Raw genomic sequence first — 18,082 nt, forward strand, 5'->3', positions numbered from 1 at the left:
ATAAACTTAAAACTTAAACATGGCTCTGAAACATCCCCCTTCAACTATTTATCTAATTCCATTTTCAAAGTTACTACTGATGCTGTGTCTACCACCCTTTCTGGCAGCACCTTTCAGCTCACAACAAGTTACTGTGTGAAAAAAGTCTCTTCTTGTGTTTATTTGTTAGGAAAATAACGGAAGTTTTAAGGGATTTATATTTGTATTGGAAAACCTTAGAAATAAGGTGTAGTTTTGATTGTGTTTAATTTAATGTTACTATGCCTGGCAAGGTAAAACTTGTTAGATTTATGCTGGATGTGTTGGTATGTGTGGGAGTTAAGTTCCAACTATTGTGCTTAGAGAGGGCTATAGTTTGAAGAATAAATAATAAAGCAGAGGCTTAGCAACAGGGACCCACTTTTCGGAGGGAAGGGTTTTCCTTTGTTCTTTGTTTTAACCGAAAGTTACGGCAGTTGGAGACAGGACACTGAGTGAACAGCTCTCAACTACGTCGGGAGAAGCTGCACGGGATAAGGTCGTTGCAAAGATGCAAGTGTTCTAAGGAACAAGACACAGTGCAGACAACCAGGGAATTGGGATAGAAATAATGTTTCAGATAACTGAAGTTAAGTGAATAGAGACCAAGGTATTGCTCAGAAGAATTCAAGGAAGAATAAACAAAGTGTTCTGAGTTAGAGAGACAATTGTAATAACTAGATGATAATAAGTGGGACAGAGGACTTCAGAGGGTAGATGAGACATTTTAATAAGAGCCTGGGAAGAAAGAGTTAAAGAAATTGTGAACAGTTTGCACAGAGGTCAAAACAAAGAAATCCTGAAGTGTTGGTGTACAATCCTGGGCAGGATTCACAGTGAAGTGGAAGCTTGTTTAAAAGTGGCAGTTGAAAAACCTGGGTTGGATTTTGGAATGCAAACTGCTTAGGGAAAGCGTTATTATGAGAAAATTTTAAAGTGTGTTTTTTGGGGGTAGAGTTTGAAAACTCTTGTGTGACAATGATCTGGGGGAATTCTGAGGAGAAAACCACAGATACTAACTTGGGTTCAGAGAGGAGTGTGTATTTGACCACAGTCATCTTGTGTGTGTCAAAGAGACTGTGTGTGTTAATGAGACTATTATAGCTAACGATGTACTTTGTATTCTGTGTTAAACTTAAAACGTGTGTGTATTTGTTAAGCTAAGCAGGGTGGGGGGGTGGAATATGTTAATCTACTTTTTTCATGTTTAATAAATGTTTTCTTCTTGTTGTTAAAAATAATTAGTGATCCTGTGACTGTGTTCTTTGAAAAGAAAGTAGAAGTTACAGTCTTTTGAACAGGGGTACAATTCTGTAATCCTCCTGTCCAGTTATAACACCAACTGAGATTGTAACTGTGTAAAGCTGTGCTGCCTAGTTAGGTACCAGCTGCTGTGCCCTGCCAGTTAGTCACAGGTAGCTGTTGAGTAATAAAGCAGCGGCTACCACTCACCTGAAGTGCTCTGTTTGCAATGCGTCCTGCTGATTCACCCCCTGGATTTTGCTCATTGGCAAAGGTTTCTTTTCCCATGATTCAGCAGCCTTTTTATCTTCCACCACCAGCAGCTCAGAGGATTTCCCAGTTGGTTTAAAAGGTGGGACCAGGGTGTAGCCTGTAAAAAGCAATAATAATGGACATTAAGCCAAAGGTGCAGCATCTATAGCTGCACTTCTACTTCTTCCTGTAGACAGGCTCATTGTCACATTCTCCGAAATAGATACCAATGTGGAAAGGAAGAATGCAAAATCTGTAAGGTGCTTGGGGTTGACACTAATTCGGTTGCAAATAAACCAAGTTTGACAAATTTTGACATGGTCTCTTACAGAGAAATAAACAAGACTGTCTGCTTTTGTGACCTTTTCAATTACTTTGTTCTTGTCTCTTTATGAATTGCGACTAAAAGTTCAAGGCTTTTATACTGCACTAGTCATCCAAATACAATCCTTTAAAATACAATTTCTCAGTTTCCTAACAGATCTGTTGATTCTTGTCTTGTATGTTTGTGAATCGATTGCCCGCTTATCTGTTTTTGAGTTTTAAGTTTATTTATCAGTGTCACAAGGCAAAGTATTTTGTCAACTAACAACGGTGAAGAGTTGCCACACTCCAGTGCCTGTTCGGGTACGCTGAGGGAGAATTTAGCATGGCCAATGCACTTAACCAGTACGCCTTTCAAACTGTGGGAGGAAACCGGAGCACCTGGAAAAAACCCGCGCAGACACAGGGAGAATGTGCAGTCTCAGCACAGACAGTGACCCGAGCTGGGAATTGAACCTGGGTCTCTGGTGCTGTGAGGCAGTAGTGCTAACCACGGATCCACTGTACCATCACTGGTGTATCACTGACCCCTCTTCACCATTGTTTGTTGTCAAAATACTTTGCCTTGCTAAAAAAAAGGTTTTATTGCGAAAAGAAATCACCCAAAACCTGCAAAAATTCTGAGAATGAACAATTTGCCCATTTTCTCAATTTCAGATCCTACAAGTTTACAGATGAAAAGAAAGCAATATTTTCATCACATACGTTTAAAGCAAATTCTAATTCTATACACAGGTACCGGACCCTGCATCCGGGGAGCCTGGACTGGACATATATTGGATTTGTAGATATTCCGGATTTTGTGCCCTGAGCAGCAGGGGGAGGTGGATGAATAGGATAATAATTAATCAAACCCGGGTCTCCAGAGAATTACCCTGGGTCGCTGCATTACTAAGCTAACGACAATACCACAACACCACCACCTCCCCTAATTAATTTAAGGACATGATCAGCTGGGGACAGCTTAGAACCATAGAACCCTACAGTGCAGAAAGAGGCCCTTCGGCCCATCGAGTCTGCACCAAACACAATCCCACCCAGGCTCTACCCCCATATCCCTACATATTATACCCACTAATCCCTCTAACCTACGCATCCCTGGACACTAAGGGGCAATTTCTTAGCATGGCCAATCAACCTAACCCGCACATCTTTGGACTGTGGGAGGAAACCGGAGCACCCGGAGGAAACCCATGCAGACACGAGGAGAATGTGCAAACTCCACACACACAGTGACCTGACCTGGGAATCGAACCCAGGTTCCTGGAGCTGTGAAGCAGCAGCGCTAACCATTGTGCTACCGTGCCACCCAAGCTTCCCACACAGTTTTCTTTAAACTATCACAAAAGATAGAGGAAACGTGATCTGCAGTGGATGCAATTTGTACACGCAATCCCGTGATCTTCTGTGCCATTTTGGCCTGTTTTAGATGAAACTCGTGAAACTCCCAGCCATATTCAGCATATACAAACCTACCCAGGGTGTCTTTGTTGGGGACTGCCATGTGAAGAATTCCCAGCAGGAAGTTGATAACCTCAGGAACAAACCGTTTTGAGAGCGAAACATAGTCCAGGAAGAGGCAGCACACAAACAGTCCGGCAGCCACATCCCGCAGTGAGGTGACTGAGCACTGTTAACATAAAACATCAACAAATACAATATCGTAAATGCAAAAGGCAGGCTTGAAACTGCGAATAGGCAATGCTATTTGCATAGTATTACAAGAGCAATAATTGTCTAAGTGAGGTGAGGAAAGTGGGGGGGAGAAAAGGAAAAGAGAATCAGGAGGTTTCTGGTGGAAGTCTGAGAAGCAACAAGCAACCCACTTTTTGGGAGGGTAATTAAAATTAGTTCCACTTCCTTGTTCTTTCCCAACAGTCCTGCAATTTTTTTCCCCTTCAAATATTTATCCATTTCCCTTTGGAAAGTTGCTACTGAATCTGCTTCTACTGCTGTTCCAAGCAGCACGTTTCAGATCATCATAACCCACTGTGTAAAAAAAAAAATACACTCACCTGCTCTCTGCTTCTTTAGCCAATTATCTTAAATCTGCGGCCTCTGCTTACTCACGCTCCTGCTATTGGAAAACACTGGGCGGCACAGTGGTTCGCACTGCTACCTCACAGCACCAGGGACCCGGGTTCGATTCTCAGCTTGGGTCACTGTCTGTGTGGAGTTTGAATGTTCTCCCCATGTCTGTGTGGGTTTCCTCCCACAGCCTAAAAGATTGGCCATGCTAAATTCTCCCTCAGTGTACCCAAACAGGTGTCGGAGTGTGCGACAAGGGGGTTTTCACAGTAACTTCATTGCAGTGTTAATGTAAGCCAACTTGTAGCATTAATAAGTATTTAAAAATCTTAACGCTAAACTTTAAAAACTTAAAAACATTGTTGGATGCGGAGGCAGGGCATAACTAGATAATTAACTTTCCTTATCCTTACCCATTATGGTCTCAGCTATTTTAATAACGTTGTTAATTTGGAGCATGCTTAAGAAGGAAACTATCCAATCAATTAGTAATTAAGTGAAACACTTAAGTAAGACCAGTTGGAGATTTTTAAAATAATAGGTTAACAAAGCCGTAAATGGTGCAAACCATTTGCAAATAGGGAGTCAACTTGTACAGCAGAGGACTAAAATTCAGAAGTTAGCCATTTTTGGGAGCAGAGAGGTCACAGGCTTCTAAATGGTCGACGAAGGACGAGCCGTTGATGTCGTCTATATGGATTTCAGTAAGGCGTTTGTTAAAGTCCCTCATGGTAGGTTGGTAGAAAAGATTAAGGCTCATGGGATACAGGCCAGGTATCTAGATAGGTAGAGAACTGGCTTGGTAAGAGGAGACAGAGAGTAGTAGAGGAGGGGTCCTTTTCTAACTGTAGGTCACTAGTGGTGTGCCGCAGGGCTCAGTACTGGGACCTCTTCTCTTTGTAGTATATATAAATGACTTGGAAGAGGGAGTAAGTGGTGTTATCAGCAAATTTGCAGATGACACTAAGATGGTTGGATTGATGGGCAGTGAGGAGCAGTGTCTGGCAATACAACGGGATATTGACAGGCTGGTATATTGGGCAGATAGGTGGCAAATGGAGTTTAATTCTGATAAATGTGAGGTGATGCATTTTGGCCAGAATAATGTAGGGGGGAGTTATATGATAAAGGGTAAGCCTATAAAGAGTATAGAAACGCAGCGGGACCTGGGGGTGCAAGTGCACAAGTTTTTGAAGGTGGCAGTACAAGTGGAGAAGGTTGTGAAGAAAGCCTATGGTATGTTAGCCTTTATAGGAAGGGGTACGGAGTATAAGAGCTGGAGTCTAATGTTGCAGCTGTATAGAACGTTGGTCAGGCCGCATTTAGAGTACTGCGTCCAGTTCTGGTCGCCTTACTACCAGAAGGACGTGAAGACTCTGGAGTGAGTGCAGAGGAGGTTTACCAGGATGCTGCCTGGTATGGAAGGACTGGGTTATGAGGAAAGATTGAGCAAATTGGGGCTGTTTTCCCTTGAAAGACGGTGACTGAGGGGGGATCTAATAGAGGTATATAAGATTATGAAGGGTATAGATAGAGTAAACAGAGGTAAGCTATTTCCTATGTGAGAGACGCACAGTACGAGGGGCCATGCACTTAGGGTGAGGGGGGAAGAGGTATAACACAGATATTAGAGGGAGGTTTTTCACACAGAGGGTAGTGGGGGTATGGAATGCTCTGCCAAGTATGGTGGTGGAGGCAGGCACGCTGGAGTTGTTTAAGAGTTACTTAGACAGGCACATGAGTGGGTTGGAGATGGGAGGATATAGCAGATTGTTTTAAATAAGGTTCATTAGCATTGGGACGTCCCTGATAATGTATAAGGATGTGGAATGATACTAATGTTTTTCTCTTTTAATTCACAGGTTTTGTGAGGGACATACACGCGATGGGTCGTACAAGGGCTGCTCTTGAAAGTTCGAGAGTAGCCTAGTGCTTCATGTCGTTAGTGTACGCTCAAACTGGACCAGATGCTGGGCAACACGACAGCTCAGTGACTATCACTGTTTGCTGTGCAGACACATGGATTTGGGCCAGTGTCTGTAGGAGTTTGCGCATTCTCCCCGTGCTTGCGTGGGTTTTCTCCGGGTGCTCCGGTTTAAGAACATAAGAAATAGGAGCAGGAGTAGGCCATCTAGCCCTTCGAGCCTGCCCCGCCATTCAATAATATCATGGCTGATCTGTCGTGTCTCAGTTCCACATTCCCGCCCTCTCCTCATAACCCTTAATCCCCTCTCTTATCAAAAACCCATCAACCCGCGTCTTAAAAATATTTAGCGAGGCAGCCTCCACCACTTCAACGGGCAGAGAATTCCAGAGATTCACCACCCTTTGAGTGAAGAAGTTCCTCCTCAACTCCATTCTAAACCGCCCCCCCTTTATCTTGAGGCTGTGCCCCCTAGTCCTACTGTCCTTTCTGAGCGGGAAGAGTCTCTCCACCTCTATCCTATCCATCCCATTCATCATCTTATACGTCTCAATGAGATCTCCCCTCATTCTTCTAAACTCTAACGAGTACAAGCCCAGTTTATTCAGCCTCTCCTCATAGCTCAACCCCCTCAACTCCGGCATCAGCCTAGTAAACCTCCTCTGCACTCCCTCCAAGGCCAAAATATCCTTGCATAAGTACGGCGCCCAAAACTGCACACAGTACTCCAGCTGCGGCCTCACCAATGCCCTATACAGCTGCAGCAAGACCTCCCTACTTTTATATTCAATCCCCTTCGCTATGAAGGCCAGCATCCCATTCGCCTTCCTGACCACCTGCTGCACCTGCAAGCTGGGTTTTTGCAACTCATGCACAAGGACCCCGAGGTCCCTCTGCACCGTCGCCTGCTGCAGTTTTTCGCCACGTAAGTAATAATCCTTCCTACCATTATTCCCACCAAAGTGGACCACCTCACACTTGCCAACATTAAATTCCATTTGCCAGTTCCTGGCCCATTCGCCCAGCCTATCTAGATCCTTCTGCAGACTCTCCACACCCTCCGCACAATTTGCCGTTCCACCAATCTTGGTGTCATCAGCAAATTTCGACACCATACACTCGGTTCCCTCCTCCAGATCATCTATATAAATGGTAAATAGCTGAGGCCCCAGCACCGACCCCTGGGGCACTCCACTAGTCACCATCCGCCAATCCGAATAGCACCCATTGACCCCCCACTCTCTGCCTCCTATTTGACAACCAATCCTCTATCCACGCTAACACCCTACCCCCAACTCCATGCCCCCTGACCTTCTGCAATAACCTCTTGTGAGGTACTTTGTCAAACACCTTCTGAAAATCAAGAAAGACCACATCCACCGGCTCTCCTCTATCCACCGCCCTAGACACATCCTCAAACATCCTCCCACACCCCAAAGATGTGCTATTAGGCTGATTGGAGGTAATAAATTGTCCCTAAATTAGTTTTCCCTCAATGTGCAATGCCATAAGCATAGATAAGGGTCATGGGTGGAGGGGGGACTGGTAATGTTAAAATGGCGGCACGGGCTTGTTGGGCCGAAGGGCCTGTTTCCCGGGCTGTTTTTGTTCTTTGTAATTGGTGGAAAGATCAGAGGAGTCGAGTAATTCTTTTCCACCCAGACGGTGTTGGTGGTTGGGGATTCACTGAAAGAGTGGTAGAGCTAGAAACACTCATAGCATTTTCTCTCAAAGGTACGTAGTGTCAGGAAATAAAAACTGGTGGAGCCAGTGAAAGAATAAAAAACATCTGGATATATACTTGGGGTGCTATAACCTGCAGGGCTTCAAACTGGATAGCTCTTTTTTCAGCAGTTCTGCTCACAATGGGCCAAATGACCTAATGCCGTAACTTTTTCCGTTTTTTTAAGCTGTTAAACTTGAACATAACTTTGATCACTTCACAGTACCGTGCAAGCAATCTCAACATCACAAAAAAGATACAAGTGCTCAGCAGCAGAAAGCTGTCATACGTATGATACCAGAACTGAAAGGTTATTCTCATCAGGAAAGAGACAATAAGCTCGGGTGTTTTCCTCAGGAAAGGCGATGGTTAAAATCTGATACTCTCTGGGTGGGTGGGATCTTGGCACGCGGAATGTATTCAAGAGTCAGGATCATTCTCAGGTTCCGACCCTGTACAAGTCGGCCGTGCACACTGCAGGGCGATAGTCTAGGAGGCGGCCTCCTAATTGGCTGTTCTTCCCACTGGACCAGAGGGCTCACAGCTTTGGATGGCCAGCAGCCCTGCCAGAGGAGGTGGAAGCTGCTGAGGATGTGAGGAAAGCACAGGAGCCTCTAAATGGAGCTGCCCTCAGAAACATACATATTATTTTTGAAGTAAGAGGCTCGAAATCTATAGACCCATTGGAGTGCAGAGGAAAGCCTCCAGCAGATTCAACAGGGCTGTGGACAGAGCCTTACACAGCCACAGCCCTGTCAGGGGGACACAAAGTCTCCTGTTCCAATGGTTACCTGGCCTGTAGCTAGGCCACCTCCAAAAAGCTGCCAGGTTCTGCATTCAGTGGGATTCTGTTCCGATGCCAGGAACATCTCTGCAGAGTCCTCCCCGATCTTCCTTATTTGAGCCTTTATTGATCATTATTGGCTACCTACTCCCACTGGACAAGTAGCCATTGCTGACGTTCACCCACCCCAGTTGGGAACACATCGGGACCCCAATAGGAAGCTCTTGTCTCTAGTCTTGCTCCCGCAGCCGCCTTCAAACACACTTCTATGAGACTGGGAAAATATCAGTCAATGTTTCAATTTGTGGCAGAATCCAAAACAAGGGTAGTCATGAATATATCCAATAAAAAATTCAGGAAAAACAACTTTACCCAGGCAGTGAAAGGAGCAGTTGAGATAAACAGCTTCAATTCTTTAAGAGGAAATGAGATAAGTGCAACAAAGGAGAAATGAATAGAAGGATATGTTGATAAAGATGAAGAGAGGTGGATAGACTTACACTGGCATAACGAAACAAATCAACTTGCTTCTGTGTTGTAAATTTTATGTGATAAAATCTAGTGTAAATGCAAGACCTACCTTAGTAACCATCTGACTCATGTGTACCAGCGCAGGAGTCACAACCGCATGTCGGAAATCAGAGGTGGGGAACAGAGCTGCTGTAATCTTTAAATAAAGCAACTGAAACAAAACACAAAGTCTGCATCAACAATACACCAAGTCATGACAGGAACAGATTTCTGCTGCTGCATTCATCCAAAAGGTCAGTGCACACCAACAGCATCTGTGAGTTACTGGAGGAGAGAGACTATTACTCAGTCTCTTCACTGCCAGTTTCTTCCCACTTTGAAGACACTGACTCATGTTACAAATGCCAGGTTTTATAAGATCCTTATGCTTCTGGACTGTGTCTTTAGTTTATTGCAAAAAGGAGAATGTGAGCTGTTCAGAACTCTGCTGACAGCAAGCCTTGGTTTTAAAGACTAAAGACTGTTTTACTGGGAAAAAAGATGCAAGGTGTTCACATCTGGAAACAATGACCAAAGTGTCTGCTGAGAGGTGTTGTCAGTAAATCTAGCCAACCTTACCGTCAGTCTCTATATGAATTGTAAAAAGTTGCCGCCCCAGCACTAATCCCTGCGGCACATCACTTGTCATACCCTGCCAACCTGAAAAAGATCCCTTTGGGTCAACTCTGTTCCCTGTTAGCTAGCCAACCTTTTATCCATGCCAATATGTCGCCCATCACACCATGAGTTTTATCTTCCGCAGTAACATCTGCTACGGGCCGGACATTATCCCTATGACAGTTGTTAAGCTAACTAGCCTGTAGTTTCCTGCTTTCTGTCTCCTTCCCTTTTTGAATAAAAGGAGTTACACTTGCTATATTTCAATCTAATTAAACCTTCCCCGAATCTAGGAAATTTTGGAAAATTAAAACCAATGCATTTAACAAGGGCTGCAGGATAAAAACCAGGAACCCAATTCAGACTGATTCTCTGTTCTCTCAACAGGGATGCTGGTTTGAAGAGAAGCACTCTCACTGAGAGCTAAGTTCAGCTAACTCAGCAGACACTTTCCTTCATAACTCAGCTACACTGAACTGTAACTGGGGGTAAGATCAAACCTTCATAATCCAAAGGAACATTAGGATTGTACAGCCTTTGGAGCTTCGTGGATACAAAACCGCACCTTTCCACTCTATATATAGTTCTGGGGTTGGATTCCCTCGTCACAAATCTCTACACAATGGTAAATCTAGCAGTGAGTGAGCTCCCCCTGGTGGCTGAGCTGAGCTCAAGGAGGTCGTGGGTAAAATTCTCAGCAATGAATGAATTCATCTCCCCTTGCACAGCAGTAAGGGTCTCTACTAATTTTAACCAATGATCAATTAATGGGAAAAAGAACCAAAACTGGCTGGGATTCTCCTTGTGACAGCCCTATTCAATGGTCCATTACTGTAATCTTTTGTGTGTGGGACGATTGAAGAGTTTTGGCTGGACTGGACAACCCCTTCTCCCCACCCAATGTTAAATAACACACCCTGTTAATGACTGAAGTGTAAGACTGGCCATTGGAATGAGGTTTCCGACATCCAGCAATAAAGGAGGAGAGAATAGGCAAGATATTTATCTTGATATATCATGCTTCAAAGCCAATTAATTATTTTTAAAGTTTAGACTACTATAGTAGATTTAAGACGCGAAAGGCAAGGTTTAAAGAAGATATACAAGGGAGGTTTTTTTTACACAGACGGTGGTGGGTGCCTGGAACTCGCTGCCAGGGGAGGTAGTGGAAGCTGATATGATGGTGACTTCTAAGGGGCACCTGAACAAATACATGAATAGGATGGGAATAGAGGGATATAGTCCCCAGAAGAGTAGGGGGTTTTAGTTCAGTCGGGCAGCATGGTCAGTGCAGGTTTGGAGGGCTGAAGGGCCTGTTCCTGTGCTGTAATTTTCTTTTTTTTTTGTTTGTAACATAGCGAAGCGTCACGGCCATTTTACGCACAGCAAGATTCCACATACAATGTGATAACAATCAGATAATCTGTTTCAGTGATATTTTGGTGAAGGATAAATATTGACCAGGACTCCTGGGACGCCTCCACTTAGAACAAACAGCACAGGAACAGGCCCTTCGGCCCATCTGTTCCAACACAGATGCCTCTCTAATCTAATATTTTCTTGCCTCCACGTGGTCCATATCTCTCTATTCCCTGCCTCTTCATGTATCTATCCAGATGCCTCTTGAACAGTTGTTATAGAATCTGCTTCCACCACCTCCTCCAGCACCGCGTTCCAGGCACTCACCACCCTCTGTGTGAAAAACTTGCCTCTTACATCCCATAAACTTTCCCCCTCTCACTTTCAACCTATGCCCTCGAATCACTGACCCTTCGACCCTGGGAAAAAGACTCTGATTTTCCACTCTATCCAAGCATGTCATAATCTTGTAAACCTCTATCAGATCGCCATTCATTCTCCGACACACCAATGAAAACAATCGAGATTTGTTCAACCTTTCTTCGCAGTCCATATCCTCCACACCAGGCAACATCCCTTCTGCACCCTTTTCAATTCATCCACATCCTTCCGGTAGTGTGGTGACCAGAATTGTACACAATACTCTAAATGCGGCCTAATCAAGTTTCTTCTTTTAATATCTCTTACATCGACCTGAGAAATTTGACAGGGCCTTAAATTAATCAAATCATCCAAAAGGTAAGACACTTCTGACAGTGCAGCACTCCCTCAGTATTGCAGTAGGAGTGTCAGCCTGGATGAGCTACGATGCATAAGAGAGAAATTAATATTTCATTTTGAATAGGCTCATGAGGATCACAGTGATGATTTTACATACTTAAAATCACAAATTTGGGTTTGTTTGTGCACCAATCCAAAAAAGTTTTCATCTTTAGTCTATTCTACACTGTGAGAGTAATTTCATACACGCAATCCTCACCTTTACAATGTTGGAGTTACAATGAACAGCACTTCAAACATTTATAACTTTACAGCCTATTTTGGCTTTGTTATGCCATGCCAGTGAACAGTTGGTCTTTACCAACCTTTACGTTCCTTTATGTTTCAGCTTTCACAATGTCAAGAAAGGCAAATTGCTTCTTGGATATAGAAGATCTCTCAAACTTTTAACATAACGAACAGCCCCAGCAGAAACAAAAAGCTTGAGTTTACTTAACACTCATTCTAAACTAGTTTTCTCTTCATAACTACAAAACACCAAATAAGGGTGACTCTACAATTCCGTTCATGGTGTCATTGCCACTAGTTGATGGAAAGGGAACGTTACTTTTCAAAATAGGAACCAATTCCCCATTTATAACATTGTTGCTATGGGAAAATCGGTTCCAACTCATGACGTGGTTTTCACAGTAAAGTTGTTGCCTCTTAACTGCAGTCTGAAATGCCTTAACAAGCCACTCACTTCAAATACACTGAGGAACGGGCAAAAAATGCTGGCCTTGCCAGCGATGTCCACATCCCCTCAAAGAATGAAGAAAGCAAAAGGCTGGTTTACCTTTTCTAATCCAGGAAATGTAGCCCGACCTTTAGCCTGCAGCTGCTTCTCCAGATCCTGCATATTTTGTCTAAGGGTTGATTGAGCACAGCTGCACGCAGCTTCAGGGAATAACTGGGACAGATCATACAACCGGCTGTAAAAAGAAAAGAGAAAAACTGACAAGTACAGAACCCCAAAGAGTGTAATGTTAACATTTCTCAACAGCTTGCTTCCTCTTTAAGCATCCTCACTCAGTTTTCCACAGCCCTTTCAGCTGCTTTCTAGCATCTGGTTCCACATTACTTGGGACAATAGTTTAGCTCACACAACTTGTGTCAGCTGCGGTTCTTGGTAGCACTCTTGTCTTTGAGTCTGAAGGTTATGGCTTCAAAGCCCACACCAGAACACAAAACTCTATACTGTCAGTACGGGGGGAGACCTGCACAGTGCTGTCTTTTAGGCCAGGCGTTAACCAAAGCCCCATTTATATTCTCACATGGATGGAAAAGATCCAGGGCACTATTTTGAAGACCAGAAGAGTTAGGGAGGTGGTGGCATAGTGGTATCGTCACCGGACTGATCTGGGGACCCCCCGGTCCAAATCCCACCATGGCAGATGGTGGAATTTGGATTGAATAAAAAAAAAATCCGGGATTAAAAGTTTTACGATAACCATGAATCCACTTGTAAAAGCTATCTGGTTCGCTCACTTGCCATAAAATAATTTTTTAAAAGTCCCTGGTACCCTCCATCAATATTATTAAAACAGATTACCTATTCATTGCTGCGTGTGGGGCTTTGTATTTCTTACAACACTTTGAAAATACTTTATTGAAATGTTTAATTTTTAGGATCCGCATGGACACGAACTAGAGGTCAAGTGATAATCCCTTGAGCACAAAACTGACACTCCAGTGTTGAAGGAGTGCCACACTTTATTGGCAAGTACTTTTGAAGTGTCGTAGGAAATACAACGCCCCACTTATTGGCAGTAAAGCACTTTGGTATGCAGTGAGGTCAAGAAAAGTGCTATATAATTGCACGTCTTTCTTTCTTTCCTTGACATTATTCACATTTAGCGTCTATCCGGCCTCAACTGCTGTCTTCATTTTCAGCTGCAAGATTGCAATCAGGAGCAGGAATCCAAAGGGGATACAGACCATTCCTCACCCTCACATCAACATGAACAACTCTAAATTGGAAGTTACAATTCACTGCCTGTCAAAATCGGGTTTCGCTCTTAAAGCTTTTCTCCCTCTGTCAACAGCAAAATAATATTGCCTAGTGGGAAACTAGCAATCAGATGGGGAAAAATAAAGAAAGAATTGCATTTATAACATGCTTTTCATGATCACCAGAGCTTCTCAAAGCAGTTTACAGCCAATGGTGTATTTCTGAAGGGTAGCCATTAAGGAAATCCAGTAGCCAATTTGCCACAGCACCGTCCCACGGACAGCATTGTGATGATCACTGGATAATCTATTTGTGTGATGTTGATTGAAGGATAAATATTGGTCACAGTCCAGGGATAAATACCCTGCTCCTCTTTGATGTCATGCTGTGAGATCTTTTATGTCCACCTCAGAGGCAGATGGGCTCTCATTTTAATGTCTCAAATAAAAGACAGCACTGCATCTCAACCGAAAGACAGTACCTCTGACAGTGTGGCACTCCTTCAACACTGGAGTGCCAGCTTTGTGCTCAAGTGATTATCACTTGGCTATGTCCACGTGGATTCTAAAAATGAAAAATTTCAAAACCAATAATATCAAAAAGGAACAGATAGAATTATTCAGACATTTTAAGTATTTGACGTGTTATTTAAACCTAAATATCTAAGGATGCATCTAACGACACTAAAAAGACAACTACAATGTTCTTAAAACTGTCTCATACTTACGGCACCATTTTATCAATTGTCTTCAGTTCTGCTGGCTGCCTGGTTGCCAGCTCCCCAACATATTCCCACAGGAAACCGAATAGTTTCTGCCAAAAGACAGGACATGTGCAGTTGAGAGATCGAGTACAGCAGGAGGTGTGGGTATTATCAGCAGACATTTATGAAAGCTAACATAGTGTCTACATACATCATTAAGGGACAGCATAAAGACATGAAGGAAAAAGGAATCTACGATAGACTGGATGGATGGGGCTGTTCTTTACAGACATGACTGCTGACCCCGAGCAACTCCAAAACAGCAACAGAACATCAACAAAATGAGTCACATGTCTCACCAGAATGACTGAAAAATGCATCATTCAGATGCTCATGTGCAGCACAAACACTGGTGTGGATCTGCTGGCGTTTCAGCGCTGTAAATAGTATGTCAACTGTAAAACTATGCAAGAAAACAATGGCATCATGAAGGATGGTAATGTGACTATTTTATGTAATGGAACCATAGACATTTACAACATGAAGACACTATTCGACCCATTATATCTGGTGCTAATTCTTTGAACAATCAATATAAGACTAAACACTGCTGTTTCACTCTTTCCTCACTGCCCAGCTGATCTTTTTGTTTCAAATGCTTTTCCAGTTTTCTTCGAAAATATACTACTAGTCTGTGTTTCAACCATTCCTAATAAAGAATTTCCATGGTCCAACTGCTCTTCCTCAGAGATTCCTCCCAACTCCTTTTATTCTGCAGTGAGGCAGCATGGTAGCACAGTGGTTAGCACTACTGTTTCACAGCTCCAGGGATATGGGTTTGATTCCCGGCTTGGGTCACTGGCTGTGTGGAGTTTGCACATTCTCCCTGTGTCAGTGTGGGTTTCCTCCGGGTGCTTCGGTTTCCTCCCACCGTCCAAAGATGTGCAGGTTAGGTTGATTGGCCATGCTAAAAATTGCCCCTGAGATGCGTAGGTTAGAGGGATTAGCGAGTAAGTATGTAGGGATATGGAGGTAGGGCCTGGGTGGATTGTAGTCGGTGCAGACTCGATGGGCCAAATGGCCTCTTTCTGCACTGCAGGGTCTCTATGATTCTATGACCTCCCAGCTCTCCAAAGCCTAACCATCATCGGTCATGCAAACCAGCCTCGTATCCAATGACTCTGTCTACACTTTCTGCTGCCTCGGCAAAGCAGCCAGCATAATTAAGGACCCCAAGCCACCCCGGACATTCTTTCTTCCGCTTTCTTCCATCAGGAAAAAGATACTAAAGTCGGAGGTCACATACCAACCAACTCAAGAATATCATCTTCCCTGCTGCCATCAGACCTTTGAATGGACCTACCTTGCATTAAGTTGATCTTTCTCTACACCTTGGCTATTATTGTAACACTACATTCTGCACTCTTTCATTTCTTTCCTATGAATGGTATGCTTTGTCTGGATAGCGCGCAAGAAACAATACTTTTCACTGTATCCCAATACATGTTACAATAATAAATCTAATCAAATCAAATCATTTGACATGGCACAAATCAGGCAGAGTTTACACTTGCCTGGTGGATTGCAGCTCCAACAACAGGATCTCAACAGTTCCTGGTCAAAGCAACCCACTAGATTGGCGTCCCATCTCTATCTATAACCATCCACTATTTTAAACATTCATTCTCACCACCAATGTCAGTGCCAGCAGTGTACACCATCCCCAAGGTGGTACTGGAACAATTCGCTAAGGCTTCTTTAACAGCACCTCCCAAACCCACCCACAAGAATAGCAGAAGCACAGGAAAACCAATAACTTCATGTTCCCTTCAAGTCACACACAATCCTGATTTGGAACTGTATCACTGTTCTTTCATCATTGCATACAGTTCTCTAAATGTGATCCAATCAATGGTTTCTTCAAATTATTATTTCTTTAACCTAGTACTCTTTGGTGCTAAAGTATTTATAAAATCCATAATGTCATAGAATCTCTACAGTGCAGAAGGCGGCCATTCAGCCCATCAAGCCTGCACCAACAACAATCCAACTCATGTAAATACTCCACGTATTTACCCTGATAGTCTCCCTGACACTAAGGGGTCATTTAGCATCGCCAATCCACCTAACCCACACATCTATAGACTGGGAACAAACCAGAGCTGCTTCTTTTATGGTCTTATCCAGATACATGTTCTCTAAGGGAATTGTGTGTTTGAACCCAGAGGTCACTCCATTTACTCACACCCTTCAGTGTGCCCCTATGAAATATGCACTCATCATACATCAACTTTTCCACATTATAATTGCTCTGCTGCCTGGTTGTACATTGCATTAACCAGCCTGTATCTTCCTGAACGATCCTCCTTGCTACTGGTCAATTTTTGCATCATCAGCATACTTCAAATTGCATGTAGTAAACACAATGAACAATACTGGAGCAAACACAGACCCATGGGGTAATTAATTAATCTTTGCTGTTAACTTCTTATGGCAGAACTGTAAACCCTCTTGTACATGCAATTCAGGAACCCCTCTGCTTGGAGAAAGCAGCTATAAATGGCACAACACAGACACTGCACTCCAAAAAATAATTCACTATACAAAGCACTCAAAACTTCGCTGACAGAGGTGACAAGTCGCTGTGCAAGTAGAGAATGATTTGAATTGCACAGGAAGAGCTGAAAGAGCAATTTTTACACACGTCACGCATACTTCACACCCCTCCCTTGGAACTGGTTAAAGGTTCAGTACAGTCAATGGGTTCATATGTTTCATGTGTAGCACAGCACAGATTACAAATCACAGCATTACTGTACAAGTATAAGACTTACTTCTCTGTTTTAATGGAGCTTTAAAGTACTTACATCAACAATCTCTGTTGAAATAGTAATCTTATATGAAGGCTCATTGTACAATGTTTTTTTGGGTATGGTTTCATGAACAGGATGTTATGCCACAAAGAATGGGTAATAAACATCAACAAGAACTTATGTAGATTTTCTAAAGGAAAGTTGAGTGACAGGAAGCCAGTTTTACATACAGAACTTGCATTCTGTCAAACCAGTACAACCGATTTGGAGTGATGGTTTGAAGAACTCACCTCTAACTTGGTTTTGTTTCCTGCTGCAAGACTTGGGTGGTTACACTTCTGAATGCGTTCCACTATTAGGCACTGTTTCTCTATGACCTGTCCTCTTAAGAGGGCTTTCAGCTCCTCATATGATTCAGGGACTGTGAAAATAAAACTATTCAAATGAGAGTGGGAAGGAAACGTGCAGATCCTACTGCAAATCTTAAGTTTATTTACTGGTCACAAGTAGCCTTACATTAACACTGCAATGAAATTACTGCAAAAATCCCCCAGTCGCCACATTCCAACGCCTGTTCGGGTAAGCTGAGGGAGAATTTAGCCTGGCCAATGCACTTAACCAGCACATCTTTCGGATTGTGGGATAAAACAGGAGAACCCGGAGGAAACCCACGCAGACATGGGGAGAATGTGCAAACTCCGCATAGAGAGTGAATTGAGCTGGGAATCGAACCCGGGTCCTTTGCGCTGAGAGGCAGCAGGGCTAATCGCTGTATCACCGTGCTGCTCCGATTAATGGAGGGGGTGCAACAATGGTTCACTAGATTACTTCCTGAGATGAGGGTGCTGTCCAATGAGGGGAAGTGGGCTTTTATTCTCTGTCTTTTAAGAGGATAAGCGGTTGAAACATTCAAGATTCATAGAGGGCTCAACAGGGTAGGTGCTGAGAGACTGTTTCCCCTCGCTGCAGAGCTTAGAACTAAAGTTCAAAGTCCCAGGCTAATGGGTCAGCTGTTTAGGACTGAGTTTTGTCACTCAAGAGAGTTGCGGTCTTTGGAATTCTCTATCCCATTGG

At 43.4% G+C, this 18,082-nt stretch overlaps 1 protein-coding gene across 1 annotated transcript in view; it reads right to left on the minus strand.

Moving 5' to 3' along the window:
• Window positions 1-18,082, minus strand: part of nop14 (NOP14 nucleolar protein homolog (yeast)) — a 52,475-nt gene that overhangs the window by 8,497 nt on the left and 25,896 nt on the right. The window contains exons 10-15 of the mRNA XM_080189507.1: window positions 17,299-17,429; window positions 14,220-14,305; window positions 12,338-12,473; window positions 8,876-8,977; window positions 3,313-3,466; window positions 1,471-1,630 (exon numbers count right to left, since the gene is read on the minus strand). Of these exons, the coding sequence (XP_080045633.1) occupies window positions 1,471-1,630; window positions 3,313-3,466; window positions 8,876-8,977; window positions 12,338-12,473; window positions 14,220-14,305; window positions 17,299-17,429 (769 nt within the window). The remainder of the gene's footprint in view (window positions 1-1,470; window positions 1,631-3,312; window positions 3,467-8,875; window positions 8,978-12,337; window positions 12,474-14,219; window positions 14,306-17,298; window positions 17,430-18,082) is intronic.

Source organism: Carcharhinus amblyrhynchos, chromosome 5 (genome assembly GCF_965287045.1).
Source record: "Carcharhinus amblyrhynchos chromosome 5, sCarAmb.v2.hapA, whole genome shotgun sequence".
In the NCBI taxonomy this organism is placed as follows: Eukaryota; Metazoa; Chordata; class Chondrichthyes; order Carcharhiniformes; family Carcharhinidae; genus Carcharhinus; species Carcharhinus amblyrhynchos.